The 17,831-nt window shown below is 41.3% G+C and overlaps 1 protein-coding gene across 3 annotated transcripts in view; it reads left to right on the forward strand.

Annotated features, from left to right (window-relative positions):
- The window catches only part of rbl2 (retinoblastoma-like 2 (p130)), a 72,798-nt gene extending 56,108 nt beyond the window's left edge, over positions 1-16,690 (forward strand). For all 3 annotated transcript variants that reach the window (XM_055648434.1, XM_055648435.1, XM_055648436.1), the window contains 5 exons: positions 860-931; positions 9,567-9,669; positions 10,807-11,021; positions 12,784-12,948; positions 14,154-16,690. In XM_055648434.1, coding sequence (XP_055504409.1) covers positions 860-931; positions 9,567-9,669; positions 10,807-11,021; positions 12,784-12,948; positions 14,154-14,324 — 726 coding nt within the window. In that variant the 3' untranslated portion in view covers positions 14,325-16,690. The remainder of the gene's footprint in view (positions 1-859; positions 932-9,566; positions 9,670-10,806; positions 11,022-12,783; positions 12,949-14,153) is intronic.
- Positions 16,691-17,831: the final 1,141 nt, after the last annotated feature.

Consider the following 17,831-nt stretch of genomic DNA (forward strand, 5'->3'; position numbering starts at 1 on the left):
AAATTATTCTTTCTGTGATTTTTTTTTGATTTTTTTTAATGATACTGCCTGTAAGGGAAATTCATTTCGTTGTCTCAAATTGAGACAATGACAATAAATTTGAATACAATACAATACAATACAATGTGGGCCAAATACAGGCAGCTGGGACTAGTGCAGATGGGACAGGTTGGTCGGTGTGGGCAAGTTGGGCCGAAGGGACTGTTTCCTCACTGTATCATTCTATGGTCATGTGGATGGTCGTCACCTGTGCAGCCAAACCAGTCAACAATGCAGATCATTGTCGGAAGTGGGAGAGTGAAGAAACTATTACGTTTTAGGGAGGAGAAGGGCTCGGAAGTGTTTGTGAAAGAGGGGACCAAAGATACCTGTGGTAACATGAAAGGAATAGATCGGGTAAATGCACAGTCTCTTGCCCAGAGTAGGTGAATCGAGGACCAGAGGACATAGGTTTAAGGTGAAGGGCAAAATGTTTCATAGGAATCTGAGGGGAAATGTTTTCACACAAAGGGTGTTGGGTGTATGGAACAAGCTGCCAGAGGAGGTAGTTGCCGGAACTGTCCCAATGTTTAAGAAACTGTTAGCCAAGTACATGGATCGGACAGATTTGGAGGGATATGGACCAAGTGCATTCCTAACTAGTGTAGCTGGGACATGTTGGCATTTGTGGGCAGGTTGGGCGGCAGAGCCTGTTTCCACACTGTATCGCTCTGTGACTCTAACGTAATTGCTTTTAGAGCTGTCATTTATGGAGAGAAAAGGAGCAAACAGCGCTGCTGGTGGAGCTGCTGCCTCACGTAATAAACCTAAACTTGTTTGATAACCTGCGAATGAGTAAAAACTTACTTTTGATTTTCAGGTAACGAAGGAAGATAGATCCTTCCAGAACATCTTGCGTAACTACAGGACTCAGCCACAGGCCAGCAGCAATGTACGTTTTACTATTAACATTCTGAAATTTTGTTTGGTTTAGAGATACAGCGCGGAAACGGGTCCTTCTGCCCACCGAGTCCGCGCCGACCAGCGATCCCCGCACAGCAGCACTATCCTACACACACGAGGGAACATTTACAATTTTCACCAAGCTAATTAGCTTACAAACCTGTACGGCTTTGGAGTGTGGGACGTAACTGGAATACCCGGAGGTCACGGGGGGATGTACAAACTCCGTACACACAGCACTCATAGTCCTGATCGAACTCTGGTCTCTGGCGCTCTAAGGCAGCAACTCTACCGCTGCGCCACCGTACGCTCGAGTGTAGTACATGGATTTGAAATGTGACAAGCTAGAATTTCCCCCAGGAGGGCAACACTAAACGTAAAATGTTGCACCAGCCTCTGGAATTTGGCTCCATGGCTTCAATTGAAGTGGATTTCAACCACGTTGTGAGTTTATTGCTTCTGTCGAAGGAAGTTTATCAGAGCTGATGAATGTTAAATGAGGTGTACTTGGGAGGAATAGGTGACCCTTGCGGTCTTTTGCCCCATAGGAAGGATATCAAGTGTTGGAGTAGGGCAGCATCCCTGGAGAACATGGAGAGGTGACGTTTCGCATCAGAACCCTGATTGTATGATGGGGGAAAGAAAGCTGAAAGGGAGGAAACATAGAAAACGGTCCCCTTGTGCAGGAGTAGAGGCCATTCAGCCCTGCGAGCCAGCATCGCCATTCAATATGATCATGGCTGATCATCCAAAATCAGTTCCTGCTTTTCCCCACATCCCTTGATTCCCTTAGCCCTCAGAGCTACATCTAACTCTCTCCTGAAACCATCCAGTGAATTGGCATCCACTGCCTTCTGTGGCAGGAGGGGCCGGACAAAGCGTTGCACATCTCTGCCGCTGCGCCACAGTGCCACCCCAGGAGTAATCTTTCACAACAGAAACAGTGGGAACATCAACATTCATTTCTAACCCCGAGACCACGTTGATGAGTTGCCTGCCCCAACACTCGTATATGGATGGAACACAAACTGCTGGAGTAACAGAGGGTCAGACAGCATCTCTGGCTGACCTACTGAGTTCCTCCCGCACTTTGTATCTAACGTAAGGTTCCAATATGTGTAGTTCTTTGTGTCTCCACTTATATATCGTTACAAGCTGAATCGCTAATTGCAATTGCCTTCTGCCCAATTACATCTTTTAAAAAATGTTTTGAAATATAAAAATTATTTATGCATTGAACAGCATATTAAAACAAGGCCCCAATGAGTAGTTTAATGGTTGTGTGTCATTAATTTGATGAAACCATTAAATATAACCATGAATAAATGATATAATTTCTGAAGATTTTAATCTTTCCTCATACAACCTAAACTGAACAAGACATTTATATTGCCTAACCTCCTTTGCTGTCTGGATCTGAAGCAGACTCCTTTGCTCCAGTCTGAAGAAGGGTCTTGACCCAAAACGTCACCCATTCCTTCTAACTAGAGCTAACTACTGCTGCCTGCCTCGCTGAGTTACTGCAGCATTTTGTCTGCAGACTCCTTTGAAATTACTCCAAAGAACTCCAAAGACGTACAGGTTTGTAGCTTGATTGACTTTTAGTTGAATTGTAAATTGTCCCTAGTGTGTAGGATGGTGCTAGTATACGGGGCGATCGCTGGTCGGCATGGACTCGATGGGCCGAAGGGCTTGTTTCCGCTCTGCATCTCCAAAGTCTAAAGTAAAGAGAAACAGCTCTCAAGGGAATGCAGGTTTATTAGACTTCATCATCAATCACTTTCAATATTTTACTGCCCAACTATTACATTTATCATATGTTCATAATTCTAAATGCCGCCAATTTTATGAGTGTAATCAGCATCAAACTGGGATTTAAAAGTCACATTTGATTGCAATTTGTGTTTTAGAAGTTTTTAATGACTTCAAAATAATTCAAAAACTTAATTAGCAGTATATGTGTTTTTTTCCTTTAATGTCAGTGGCACAGTTCATTAATTTTACAGTAGCTACGAACACTGTGATGATCAGAAATAGTTAAAAGCAAAAGACAAAGTGCTGGAGGAACTTGTGGGTCAGGCAGCATCTGTGGAGGGAATGGAGAGATGATGTTTTGGGTCAAGGAAGGGCCTTCTTCAGGCCGAATGGAAGCTCTTATTCAAGTCTACTGGGATTAGCTTTCTCGTCAAAGCTGAAGTGACCCTAAACAGCCTCATGATGGCAGGGCAGAGCAAGTTGTACAGAGCAAGTTATGCATGTTTTTCCCCGACATTCAGAAGCATTCAAGCACTAGCGTGGATGTCAAACACTTCCTGGCACTTGCTCAGGAGAGACCGGGAGAAGAGGAATAAATGCCAACAACAAGAGTGAAACTTCAATGTGGAGGAAGGAACTGTAGATGCTGGTTTATAGCGAAGACAGAAACTAAATGTAACTCAGCGGGACAGGCAGCATCTCTGGAGAGAAGGAATGGGTGACATTTCAAGTGGAGACCTGAAAGAAGATGTGAAGCAGTCTGAAGATGGGTCTTGACCTGAAGTGTCAGCCAGTCCTTCACTCCAGCGATGCTGCCTGTCCCGCTGAGTTACTCCAGCATTTTAGAAATAGAAAATAGGTGTAGGAGTAGGCCATTCGGCCCTTCGAGCCTGCACCGCCATTCAATATGATCATGGCTGATCATCCCATATACTAGCACAATCCAGCTCACAATAGGGACAATTTACAATTAAAAACAAAAAAAGGAACCCAATTAACCTACAAACCAGCCAACATCCTGAAGGACCCTTCCCACCCTGGACACAACCTGTTCCACCTGCTGCCCTCTGGCAGACGGTACAGATCTTTCAAAACTCGCACAAACAGACTCAGAGACAGCTTCTACCCCATAGCCATACGTGAACTTAACAATGCAAAATAAGAAATAACACTCACATTCAACTGAATGGTTCTACCTCAGCTGCTATTGTTATTTATCTGTAATTTTTTTTTATATGTATATGTATTTTGTGTCTATCCAGAATGAAACTACAGGTGTTTTCCAGCATATCATTGCCCGATATCATTTCATATGCTCCACTGTGGAAAAGCAGGGGTTCCCAGAGTGGTCACCATCAGACCTTTAGTGTAAACCAGCACCTGCAGTTCCTTTTCTTCTCCATCTCGCACACATGAGTTAATGATTTGCCAATTGTCTTATTAATTTACCATTTGAGAATTTAACAGATATGGAACGCTACGAACTTATTAACCATATTTCATTAAGATTGAGCTAATAGTCACCGGTTTTTATAGTTTGAAATTTTAGGCTGCACGAAAGCTTTAAAGGATCTTATGCTAGAATCCTCAAAGTAAACCTTTTACATTTCTTGCATACTAATTCTTTAAAGATAGTGAGGCTTTGTGATACAATGTGAGTTGAATCTTTTGGGCGAATAGTTTTTCTTCGCATGGTGCTTTAATGCTCCACATTTCGGGGAATGAGTTTACATTGGCCCTTTATATTTCTCCTAACAGGCACAAAAGACCAACACCTGGGAAAATAATACACGGAGAATCGCTGGCAGTACACTTACATTCTTTCCAACTTAGTTCATTATGTGCTTTAGATCTTACTGAAGCTCAAACTATTCAATAAGGAATACAGTGACAGTTTAAGATCTCCAAAATTAATCTACTTTTAAATTAAGGCATTTCATATGTCCTGTATCTCTCACCCTTCTCATTCCTTTCATTGGAGTTAGTATTTCTCATCTTTACTTTCGACTTTAGTGATACAGAGAGGATACAGGCCCTTCGGCCCACCGAGTCGGCATTCACCAGTGATCAGCCGTATACTAGCACTATCCTACACGCTAAGGACAATTTTTATTGTTACCAACCCCAATTAACCTGCAAACCTGGACGTCTTTAGAGACTGAGAGGAAACCGAAGAACCCGGAGAAAACCCACGCAAGCAAAGGGAGAACCTATAAACTCTACAGAGACAGCACCCGTAGTCAGGGTGGAACCTGGGTCTCTGGTGCTGTGAGGCAGCAACTCTACCGCTGCACCATTCAATGCTACCTTGAATCTTCTCACTTGAAAGGCTGGGTTGGGTTAGTTAAAGGTCATGCTGCTTTAAGCCTATGGCAGTCACTCGCTATTGAGAATGACTTGCTTCCACTGCAGTTCAATAGTGACAACCTCAACAAGGGACCTGCAGAATCTTCCACAGATGCAGCAGGAGGTGCTTGGAGGGGCAGTCGTGTTAATTGTAAAACAAACGCTTAACGAAGCTGGAAATCACAGAAATAAACACTGGAAAAGATCAGCAGCACCCGTGTTAAAGACCCTTCATCAGATTGGGATAGTTTGTGAGACAGTGGATTTCTTTACCATTTATACTGAGCTCCTGTGTTCCCAACACATAGAATAGAGGGTAGACACACAAGGTTGGAGTAATTCAGCGGGTCAGACAACAGCAATTCTGAAGACACAAGTCTGTAGAAGGATCTCGACCCGAAACGTCACCTATTCCTTTTCCCCAGAGATGCTGTCTGACCCGCTTGCTGAGTTACTCCAGCATTTTGTGTCTATCTTCGGTTTAAACCAGCGTCTGCAGTTAATTCCTACACATAGACTAGAGGTTCGTATTTCCATCTCAAATGCTGCTTCTCCGCATGGAACTGTAATGGACCGAGGATTCCCAAGTGTCAGTGATGAGGATACATGGAGACTTCAAACACATCCTTGAATCTTGTCCTCTGTCTACGCTGATGACAACTATGAAATCTCTTCCCACTGAGCTTGCAATAGAGCATCTGTTCACTTGCACGTCCTCCAACATCATACGCTGTTCCCAGTGAATGCTCCCATATATCGGCAAGACCTAGCGCAGACTTGGCGATCGTTCCGCTCAACACTTGCGCTCTGTCCGCCTTGGCCTACATGATCTCCCGGTTGCCAAATATTTAACTCCCCTTCCCATTCCCTCACTGACCTTTCTGTCCTGGGCCTCCACTACTGTAAGAGTGAGGCCCAACGCAAATTGGAGGAACAGCACCTCAAATTTTGCTTGGGCTGCTTACACTCCAGCAGTATGAATATAGATTTCTCTTCTTCTTCTTGCGTGTGGCGTGCACAGCCTAAAGTTGTAAGGCAACTTGTTCTGTTTGATCTTCTGTTTGTGCATGCCAGGTTGGTTGCATTTGTTGAAACAGAGTGGACCACGTGAAGGTTGCAATCTCCCACCCCATAGATTTCTCTAATTTCACGTAACTCCTGTCTTCCCCTTCCCCCTTTCCTGCCCCCTAGTCATCCTACCAGTTCCACTGTTCGCATGCAGTGTCCTTCATGCTGTGTAGTGTAAATCAAGTCTGGTCTCTTCCAATGTAAATGATCTCAGCTGGGACATTAGCTATGTTGGCTCGGCATCCAAAGATGATGGAAGGGAAAATAATTTTGGATTCCAATTCACAATTCCTCTCTTTGATCTCTGTGGGGGAAAATGAGTGTGTTGATGTTATGTGAGCACAGGAGTAGGTTTAATTGTGCAAATCCCTGGCGTTAACGAAACTATGAATTCTATAAGTGATTGGCCATTTCACTGAGTGTAGATGCTGCCTGTGGCCAATAATGAACTGTTGCCTCCCATAGAAAAGGAATAAAAGCAAATTGTCATTTATTAACGGATCAAAGGCAAATTTCCAAAGTCCGGTCAGCCTGCACACTCTATGTACTGGAGCCGATGTACTGGACGTTACTTTAGGGAGATTTTGGACAGTCTAGGACTGCTAGAGGAAGAGGTTGCTGTAGGATGTTGCCATAGACTTTAAGCTTAAAAGCAAAAAGATATTATTTTTCTGTAAGCTATTATTAAATCTTTAAAAGATAATTGTTGCAGATGAGCCAACTTCCTTTTCACTCCCTTTCACCCATGTTTCCCAGTCTACTGTTGCTAAATCATAGCTCATACATTCCTTTATTCAGGATTCTGATTTCAGATGGGACTAAAAAACTTTAAATATTTTTATTAGATTGTATCATATTGGGATCATTTTCTTCCAAGCAGCCCCTTATCCACCAGTTCTTTAACCAGTCTAACTCAGTGGCTCTGGCAGCATCTCTGGAGGAAATGGACAGGCGACGTTTCGGGTCGGGACCCTTCTTCAGACAATTGTGACTCACAGTTTAATGTGTGATAATCCCAAAGCAATTTAAGTCCTGCGTCGACAGTTCCTTGTGTCTCCAGGTTATTAACCACTTCTCATTACACAATACATGATCTAAATTAGCCTATTTCTTCATTGCTTCTCATTAATGTACTGATCCATAAAAAGTAAACCATATCTTTCACTCTCCATGAATTTGCCTGCTATATTAATTATCTAGGAAGGAACTGCAGATGCTGGTTTACATCGAAAATGGACACAAAATGCTGGAGTAACTCAGCGGGACAGGTATGCAGGCTGGATGACATATTGGGTGAAGACGGGGCTCGACCCGATACATCACCCATTCCTTCTATCCAGAGATGCTGCCTGTCCCGCTGAGTTACTCCACCATTTTGTGTCTATCTTCTATATTAATTAGTTTAATTTAGTGATACAGCATGAAAACCAGCTCACCGAGTCCATGCTGATAATCGATCACCTGTTATCACTAGTTCTATGTTTAAGAAGGAACTGGAGATGCTGGAAAATCGAAGGTAGACAAAAGTGCTGGAGAAACTCAGCGGGTGCAGCAGCATCTATGGAGCGAAGGAAATAGGCAACGTTTCGGGCCGAAACCCTTCTTTAGACTAGTTCTATGTTATCTGACTTTTGACATACTAGGGGCAATTCACAGGGGCATATTTGATTAGCACTTTTTAATGTAGATTACAATCTACCCATGATTTTGTTTTAACCTTGTCATCCTTGCCTCTAATCTTCTGATTTATACTATGAATGTGGCTATTGTTATAGACGACTCACATAACCTGCCTCCGGCTCTTTACTCAGCTCCTTTCAAACTGGTTCTGCTTCTTGATTTACTGAATAAAGAAGCTCTCTCTTGGCAGCATTTGACTCAATCTTTATTATCAGGGCCACCCCTCTTTTTACCATTTTGTCTCTCTTTTAAAAGGGAATTCTGTCACAAATAATTCCCCGTCTTGGTCATGTTGTTCAACACATTTCTGCATTGGCTGTTTAAGACTATCCCTTTTCTCTGTGCTTGAATTCATGAGTCTTGTTAAGAATGCTGCTTGCATTTAGATATTTGCCAGCATTTTCTGTCTACCCGAAACGTTGCCTATTTCCTTCGCTCCTTAGATGCTGCCTCACCCGCTGAGTTTCTCCAGCATGTTTGTCTACTTTAGATAAAGAGAGTTCACTTTTTTGTCTCAAGAAGGGCCCCAAAATCTGAAGAAGGATCATGACCTGAAACATCTGTCCATTTCCTGTCTGACTTTAATTTGAGGTAGATGCATGTTTAGGCTTTGGTTATCAATATCCATTATGGTACCCTGAACTATAATCTTATTCTTTTTAACATGTTCAAACTCTCACCTTCCCAACCACCAAACACATTACTTTTCACCAGTGCTTTTTTTGTGGGCAAATATGTGTGTCACGTGGCCAGGAAACAAAATGACCACATTGAACCTTTTTAGGCATGCCCGTGTGATGTACTCGCATATACTTCACAACACACTGCTTTTCACCGTCCCAACTTGAAAGGCAGCCTGTATCAGAGTGCAACCTGTGATTCTGTGAAATTCTCTGCCACAGAAGGTACTGGAGGCCAATTCACTGGATGTCTTCAAGAGAGAGTTAGATTTAGCTCTTCGGGCTAAGGGAATCGAGGGATATGGAGAAAATGCCGGAACGGGATGCTGGTTTTGGATGATCAGCCATGATCAAAGGGGCTGAATGGCCTACTCCTGCACCTATTTTCTATGTTTCTACGCTTGTGCCCCCACCCAGAGGCTGCTCCCATCTACATTAGCTGCAGATCAGGATTGAACCTGGATCTCTGGCACTGCAAAGAACCAGCTCTACCTAACTATTCTTCAGACTCTCGAGTCTAGACACAAAATGTCACCCATTCCTTCTCTCCAGAGACGCTGTCTGTCCCCCCCCGAGTATCTCCACCATTTTCTGTCTATCTTCGGCGTATACCAGCATCTGCAGTTCCTTCCTACACATAAAGTTTAAAGGAGATGTGCGGGACAAGTTTTTTTTTTACACAGAGGGTGATGGGTGCTTGGAACGGGCTGCCCAAGGTGATGGTGGTGTTTGAGAACCCTTATTATGGGCACATGTATATGGAGGGATATGGATCAAGAGCAGGCAGAGGAGATTAGTTTATTTTGGCAATATGTTTGGCACAGTCATCTGTGCTGTACTGTTCTATATTCTATACTGGGTACAATATGAATAGATCCAAGTTATTGGCCATTTCATGTGTTGGATGTTTGGTTGAAATTATCCTTCACATAATTTAACCTCTCTATTGTCTCCATTTTGACTTTTACAAGAGTATCCTTAATAATTTAAATTTTAGTCATTTGACACTTCTAATCGCTTTTTAATCGTGATTTATACCATTCTGTTCCTGTCCAAATCAAGACATTCTGGGCCTCATACTTTTTGTCTCTACAGATTTATAGGAGCGTTTTGTTAAAAGCTCGGCGGAGACGAACGTCAGGCAGCAGTGACAGTAGTTGTCGGCAAGGTTCCCCAACCGAGGCAACCAGAGATCGGAGTAGGTATTTCTAACATTACCTTATATAATAATAGATAGCATGGTGAACACACTCCCACTTTTGTTTTATTCTTACTGCAGATTATTTGTGGCAGCTCACAGCGATTGATTAGTTCAGATACAATTTCCCATGGCTAGGTCAACAATGTGAGGCACCGAGCCTGTATACTATGGCTCTGCAGCAGTACCTAACACGCTCAAAAAGAGGCACAATAGTGCTGGAGTAACTCAGCATGCCAGGCCACATCTCTGGAGAACGTGGATAGGTGATGTTTCGGTTGGGTCCCTTCTTTGCAATTCTGCAATTGTGAAAGTGTAATTACAATGGAAGCGTGGTTCAAGAAGGCATACGATAAATATTTAGCAAAAGACATACTTTTAGAAAGGAGATGTGGAGTAGTTTCCTTCGTCAGACCGTGGTGAATCTGTGGAATTAATTGTTAAAAACAGTTGCGGAGGCTAAGTCAGTGAATGTTTTTAAGGTGGAGATTGACACATTTGTGATTAGTTTGGGGGATGGGGGGGGGGGGACTGCAAGAGAGGTGGAGGGACTGCACCAAGCCAGGCATGTGAGGGTCTACTTTTGATTGGGAGATAGTTGGCCAGAGATGAAAAGACAAAGTGTGAGGTCAGGAGATAAGGACAGGAGTGCAATGTGAAGCCAGACAGAAGGATGTGGGTGTAAGGGGACAAAGGAGGGGGGAGAGGGGAGACAAAAGGGGTACAGTGTGATGGGGGTGGGGGGTTGAGGTAGTGGGAGAAATTAGAGAGCATCGGGGTGGGGGTGGGAAAGAAGAAGGTAAAGGACTTGAAGTTAGAGAATTCACTGTTCATATTCTGGGTTATAAAGTTAGTTGATGTCCAAAATAGTGTGAAAATTAATCCTGATGCTTTATTCTAAATGTTTTTGGCTAAAGTTTGTTCCTTCCTCCCTTGTGTATTTGGTTTCCTGGTACAGATTAAAAAAAAACCAAATAGCATATTTTGGAACCAAGTGGACAGAGACTTTGGGCACAAAGTACTTTCTGCCTCTAGGACAGTATTTCAATCCTCTTACTACTTGCCCTTTCTTGTCATTGTTCCTAACCAGTGTGATTTGCACCTTTGATTGTAAGATGTGCTCTTGTTTCTCGGTAGACAGTAGAGACTCCAGTCCAAACATGCGGTCCAGCAGTACACTCCCAGTACCTCAACCAAGTAGTGCACCACCTACCCCTACCCGACTGGCTGGAGCTAACAGCGACATGGAAGAGGAGGAGAGGGGCGATCTCATTCAATTCTACAATAACATCTACATCCGAAGGGTAAAAGCATTTGCACTGAAATATTCCACATCAAGCACGGAAAGTGGGGTGAGTTGTCAGTTTCAATATTGGGAATTTTCATTCAATGAAAACTTGCAATGTGAATAATGAACACATTTGCATTTTTTCTAGATCAAACACAACTTTTGAAGCAATAGCTTTAAAATGGAATTCAGGCTTGAAACTAAATAAACAATCTGACCATTATTGGTGTTAGGCTGAAATTTGGATGTTTTTTGCCATTTGGAAAGTGTAAATGTAATTACAATGGAAGCGTGGTTCAAGAAGGCATATGATAAATATTTAGCAAAATACATACTTTGAGAAAGGAGGTGAGGAGCAATTTCCTTCGTCAGATGGTGGTGAATCTGTGGAATTCATTGTCACAAACAGTTGTAGTGGCCAAGTCAATTGATGTTTTTAAGGTGGAGATTGACAAATTTGTGATTAGTTTGATGTCAGGGGTTATGGGGAGAAGGTATAAGAATGGGGTTGAGAGGGAAAGATAGATCAGCCTTGATTGAATGGAGTAGACTTGATGGGCCGAATGCCCTAATTCTGCTCTAACTTATGAAGTACAATGCTACTCGCCTTGAGTGCATCAGCTTGCAAGCACCTGTAGAATGCAGGGTTGTGGAGATATAGAACCATGCAGCACTTAAAGTGGCCCCTCAGCACGACTTGTCCTTGCCAACCAAGTTGGTTAACCAAGCTAGGCCCACTTACCCATGCAAGTCACTGTAACTTGCAAACTGATTTACAGTTGTGGACAACTTTCACATATCTGAAGTAGTTGGTTTTGTGGTCAATGTAGCTGATGTTCAGGCAAGGAATTTGCTGGTTAATTAATTTCTTCCTCTGGGAATTTCATCAGAAGTCTTTCTGTGGGTTTATGCCTGCTTAAAAAAATATGCATATTGGATTTCGACATTCTGTCCTTAATTTGTCTGCTGCTGTTTCAAGTTTGAATTGTAGTGTTGTACTTCCCAGATTATACCACAAGAGAGAACTATAACATTAAAAAAATCACTGGGCATGTGATTTTGTAGCAATACTGTTTGGAATGTCAGCCATGCGCACCCAAAATTCACTCTCCACTAATTATAAAAATACTTTAAATGCTTGGGTTATGTGTGTGGGATGGAGTCCTCTTCTAGCTTGGGGAAAGAGAAGCATCCATAGCTAATGTCTAACTGAAGCTTTAACTTGAATTGAACAAAATTGCCCCCAAATTTTTATTTCACAAAAGGATTCCTTTTGTGAAATAAATGCAGATTATGGCAATTCTGATGTTGTTAACAAAGTATGGAGATTATTTACATACACAAAAAGCTGGAGTAACTCAGCAGGTCAGACAGCATCTCTGGAGACAAGGAATAGGTGACATTTCAGGTCGAGACCCTTCTTCAGACAGAGTCAGGGGAAATGGAAACAAGATATGCAGAAAAGTAATGATGATAAAGGAAACAGGCCATTGTTAACTGTGGGCTGGGTGAAAACGAGTCACAGATAATTGTGCTTAATTATAGCAAACACGCCCAAACTTAAGTGGGTCAATCTGGAGATATCAAAGATCTATTGTTTATTCAATTTATACTAAACACAGCAATCAGTACCAATTTTATTATTCTTAAACTGGTATTTTGTGAACTGCTTGCCCCGTTTTGTGCACATTAAAGAAACAATAGCTTATTACATGTACTAGTGTTTACTATGTGTCAAAATGTTTGAAGAATTGTAAAAGAAAAACTGGAATATCTTTAAGGTATTTAAGCATGCACGAGTTTGAAGCATTTGTTTGTTTGTGCAGAGTGAAGCTCCACTTTTATCTCCCTTCCCCTCCTTACGGACGGGATCACCCCGCAGAGTCCTACTCTCTCAGCATCATTCCATTTATATTTCACCACACAAGAACGGAGGTTCCCTTTCACCACGAGAAAAGATGTTTTATTGTTTCAGCAGAAGTCCTTCAAAGGTGAGTCACAATTCTTTCAAAATCAACATGTGTTCAAAATCTGTTATCCGACAGATTAAATAATTGGAAAAGGGATTAGTTCCCAGTGGTTGATAAGGAATATCGTGGAATATTGTTCAAGAAAAAAAAAGCACATCATACATAAGCAGCTGGGATCAAGTGTCCCTTAGAGCATAAAGGATGTGGGAGTATACTTAAGAGGGCAAAAAGGTAACATGAGAAATTCCTGGCTGATAACAGAGAATCTTAAAAGATTCTTAAAATGTATTGAAAGATTAGCTAGGGAGAAAGCAAGTTCTCCTTAAAGTTCAAAATGATGATATGCGAGGGAGAATGGGCAAGATCTTAAATGAATACTTCTTGTCAATGTTTATCCTGAAGCAAGACATGCAAGTGAGTGAGTTCAGGGGAGGGGATAGTGACACACTGGAGCATATCACTAGTATGAAGGTTTAGTTTTAGATATACGTCGTGGAAACTAGCCGTTCAGCCCACCGAGTCTGCATCGCCCAGCAATCACTTGTACACCGGTTCTATCCTAGACACCTTACAGAAGCAAATTAACCTACAAATCTGCAAGTCTTTGGAATGTGGGTGGAAACTGGAGCCCCCAGGGAAATAAACCAAGGCAGCAATTCTACCACTGTACCACCCTTCACTGTTGGAGTTCCTAAACAAGAATACATCCCCAAGGTCTCACTAGGTGCATCCTAGGAGGTAACAGGAAGCAAGGGAGGAGTTGGCCGAGTTTTTGTTTGGACTACTTTTGCCTCCTACTATTACTCCTGTAGGATAGCTAATGTGCCTTAGTGGTGGGAAAGGTATTGGAAGAAGGATGTTGTGAACAAAATCCTACATGGTAGGCTGGGCTAGTGCAAACAGCGTTTTAGTTTAAGGCATGGCCATGACATATCACAAGGCCGTTAGAATAGAGCATGTCTAGGAAAAATGCATGAGCACAGTCCATTTTGAGTAACAGTCTCTCTCTCTCTGCTGCCTGCCCCATAATGAAAATGTAGAGAAGATAGTTTTTATGTAGAGTTTATACAGCAACTGTCTTAATAAACGTGTTAATACTTTTCTCAATCTTATTTGATCCCACTCCGCTACCCAAATATTTAATATGAGCTTTCGAAACAAGCTAAACATTCATTTTCTTCCAACTCAAAATATGTTTTCCTTTGATTTTTTTGTCCCACCTGCAGAGGCTGAGGGATATCAACAGTATGATTAAGACGGGCGAAACTCCAACCAAGAAACGTGGCTTGGCGTTGGACGACGGCAGTGAATTGCCAGCTAAGAGGGTTTGTCAGGAGAACCACACTGCACTATATAGACGTTTGCAAGACGTAGCCAATGACCGGGGCTCACACTGATGCTATTTGTCTCTTGGCTTTGGTAATTTGCTGAGATATAGTACGGGCTTTGGTATAAATACCTTCTAATTGCATCAGCTTCCACGTTCTCCCCTCCAGAGTCTCAAAAACTGGAAAGGTAGACCAGAGAGAGTTACAGCTATGCTTAAAGCTTTTCCCAGGGTCGATACAGCAGTGAACATAGGCTGTAGAAACATTCAGTGGAGAAGGGAGGGTCTGCTTTAACAGATAGCCAGTTTCTTGCTTTGGAAAGCAGCTTAATTTAACAGATCAGATTGTTGGACAAGGGAATTTTAGTTTAAGATTTATGACGCAACGCATTTTAAAATTTAAGCTTTTCTGAAATAAATATTAAAACGGGCTTATAACAAGTTTTCATACCAAAATCAGTTATTATTAATACATTTGTTGTATGTAAACTCAGATTAAATGTTATAACATTAATACATTTTAGAAAGAGCAGATTATTTTTAAAGCAAAGCTTTAAGATATGATCCTATTATTGACATGGAACCCTTTGGTGCAACTGCTCAGATGGGACGACCAGGTGAATATTCCCCACGGATGTGTTTATACTTCCCATCAACATTCCGCATTTATGGATTACATTCAGTGTATTTGTGCACAATGGATTTTCATCCCCAAAACTGGCAGGAGATGTTGAGGCAAGGTCAGGGTCATACAACCTCTGAAACAGGCCCTTCGGCACATCTTGTGCATGCCAACCTAGATGCCCCATCTAAAACAGTCCCATTTGCCCACAGTTGATCCTATGAATAGCATGCTAATAATACATACATAGCTGTCAAATATTAAGGCAAAAGCTTCCATTTATAAGTATAATGGTCATCTAAAAAGGAAGATGCTCAATAATATTGTGAAGTTTTCATCCTGGATATGATGCTAAGACTTTACATTTTCTATTGTCTAGTTTGTTAATCTCCTGCAAAAAAATAAAATCATGCAGATGTGATAAATCCCAAATAACTAAGAAAATGCAAGTCAGGCAACAATTGGAAAGAGCAAGTTTAAAATTAAAGATCTTTGGATATCCAAATTAAACAAGTCAAGTAGCAAATTATCAACACATGCATCATTTAATGCATCGTGGTCACATCTTCTCTGCCCTCAGTAGGAGACGCTGGGAACTGCAGGTGCTGGAAGAAATCAGTGGGTCAGGCAGCACCTGAGGAGGCATTGGACAGATGATGTTTCAGAAGAATGGTCCTGACTGTAACATTGCCTATCTATTCCCTTCACAGATGCTGCCTGACTTACCATTAACAGTAGTGTCAGTTTTCTTATTTCCCCAACACTCATTATACATCTGCGATTCCCATTTTGTCCTGTGTACAGACAACGGTTTGTATTTTACATTATTATTATTTCATTAGCATAAAAAAGGTAGAAGAATGCCTTCAAATTTGGATTTAGCAGCTACAGATGAGGTAAGCAACTAGTTCTCATTAGTTTTTTAATGGTTCAAGTTCTTAAGAACTTAATTGTTTTTAAACATTCCTGTCAGCTTGATCCACCAGTCCCTGGCAATAAAATTCTCAACCACATGCAAATATTATGGCAAATGTGATAGCGATCTCTATATCAAGCACTTGTTCTTCTCGGCAGCGGAGGTACCCAATACCAAAACATTCATACAATACAAGTTGAGTCTATAGCATTCCAAATCTTAGAAAGTAAGCAAATTCTATTGGGCATCATAGACTTACCATGTTGTTCAGGTCAGTTGAACACATCCAAATGCACACTGTGGCTCACTCAAAGAAGGAGAGAAAAAATGGTCTCATATGACCGTTATCCAATTATTTATGAATGGGGAGTTTTATAGATCAATGTGAAAAGCGAATATTAAAGTTTTGAGTAGATGGGTGTACATTTTTAATACCAATCTTTGAATACAATTTCTAAATTGTGTAGCATTTTAAAAAGATTGCAAGGGGATAATTGATTTTAGATATCAATTATTTTGTTAAGTGGTTATTGTACTATAATTGGCAGCAAATGAGTATAGCCCAGAAATAAGTTTGGATATTATTGCAATATCATTTTAAACAAGGACCCTTCACGAGTGTGACTAAAAACAATTTGCTTTAATACTTGTCAATCTACAAAAAGTATTTAAATGATAACTGATTCTTTAAGAAACATGTTATTGTGTTGTATCTCTGTAAGAGTTGTGAAAATTTGATTGAATGTTTGTATGTGGCTGCATCCTTTTATAAAATGACTTGTATGTTAGCAAAATAGAAAATGGCGTATGATTTACAATCAGGTTGAAACCAAAATGTTATCTTTTCTTTTTCTATTTCTGTAAAACTTGATAGATTAAAAAAAGATTCCTGTGCCAATATTTATTTATCAACATCCCCCTGCATGTTGACACAAGACCCAATTTTAGTTAATTGTCCATAGTTTATAATTCAAGATAGGAATAAGCAAGCACTTTTAGGTTTTATGACAGAAAACTCAATTGTGTATTATTATTCTAGGAGGATGAGGTTAAAATGGTACATTTAAATTCTAAATAACAAATCATTTTCCTTTGGAGTTCCCTCGAGTTTTAAGGGACTGAAGCCATGCCATCTTAGCTTCCTGTTTAATTACCAAGTGTTCACCTCATTTTGATAAACCCTGTCCATTATTTCAAGCAGTGCCAATCTCATATCACATTGCACTTTTAGTTCAGGTCAAATTCCTGGTTTGTGTTGTATGACAGCAGATAATATCAAACCAAAAGCCAGTAGAACAGTAAAATTTTGGGGAAAAATAATGGATATGATGATTATTAACACTTTTTTAAATCCGTCATTGGTTAGATTGCAATAATCTTCATGATGAGAAAAAAATAAAGGATTGGAAGAAATCTACTATTAGGTGGAAGTGGTACAATACCAAAACAAGTGATCAATTTGTTTTGGCAGTTGAGGCCAGAGATTAAAGAACAAGGTAATAGAACACAAAGTGGTGAAGGAATTCAGCCAATCAGGCAGCAACTGTGGAGGGAATGGGCAGATGATGTTTTGGGTTGGGAATCTTCTTCAACTTGGAGTAGAGGGGCAAAAATGGAAAAGAGGTGGGGCAGGACAAAGCTTGGCAAGTGATATGTGGAGAGAAAACAATTAGTACATGGGTGATGGAGAAACTCAGCGGGTGAGGCAGCATCTATGGAGCGAAGGAAATAGGCGACTTTGCGGGTCGAGACCCGGTGAAGTAACTGACAAAAAGGAGATATTGTACGTGGGATGAAGGTAAAGAAGCAGGGTGACTAGGAGGTGGTGGGAGAAATGTATGTGCAATGGGGCGGGGGAAATGATGTGAATTTGGAGAATTCAAAGCTTGTACTGTTCGGTAGGAAGTTACCCAAGCAGAATTCTCCCACCATGTTCCCTGTATCTACCCCATCACTTGCCAGGCTTTGCTCTACTCCTCATTTCCATCTTTCTACTCTCTACTGCAATCAGTCTGAAGGGTCCCAACCCAAAAACGTCA

This window comes from Leucoraja erinacea, chromosome 17, assembly GCF_028641065.1.
Source record: "Leucoraja erinacea ecotype New England chromosome 17, Leri_hhj_1, whole genome shotgun sequence".
NCBI lineage: Eukaryota > Metazoa > Chordata > Chondrichthyes > Rajiformes > Rajidae > Leucoraja > Leucoraja erinaceus.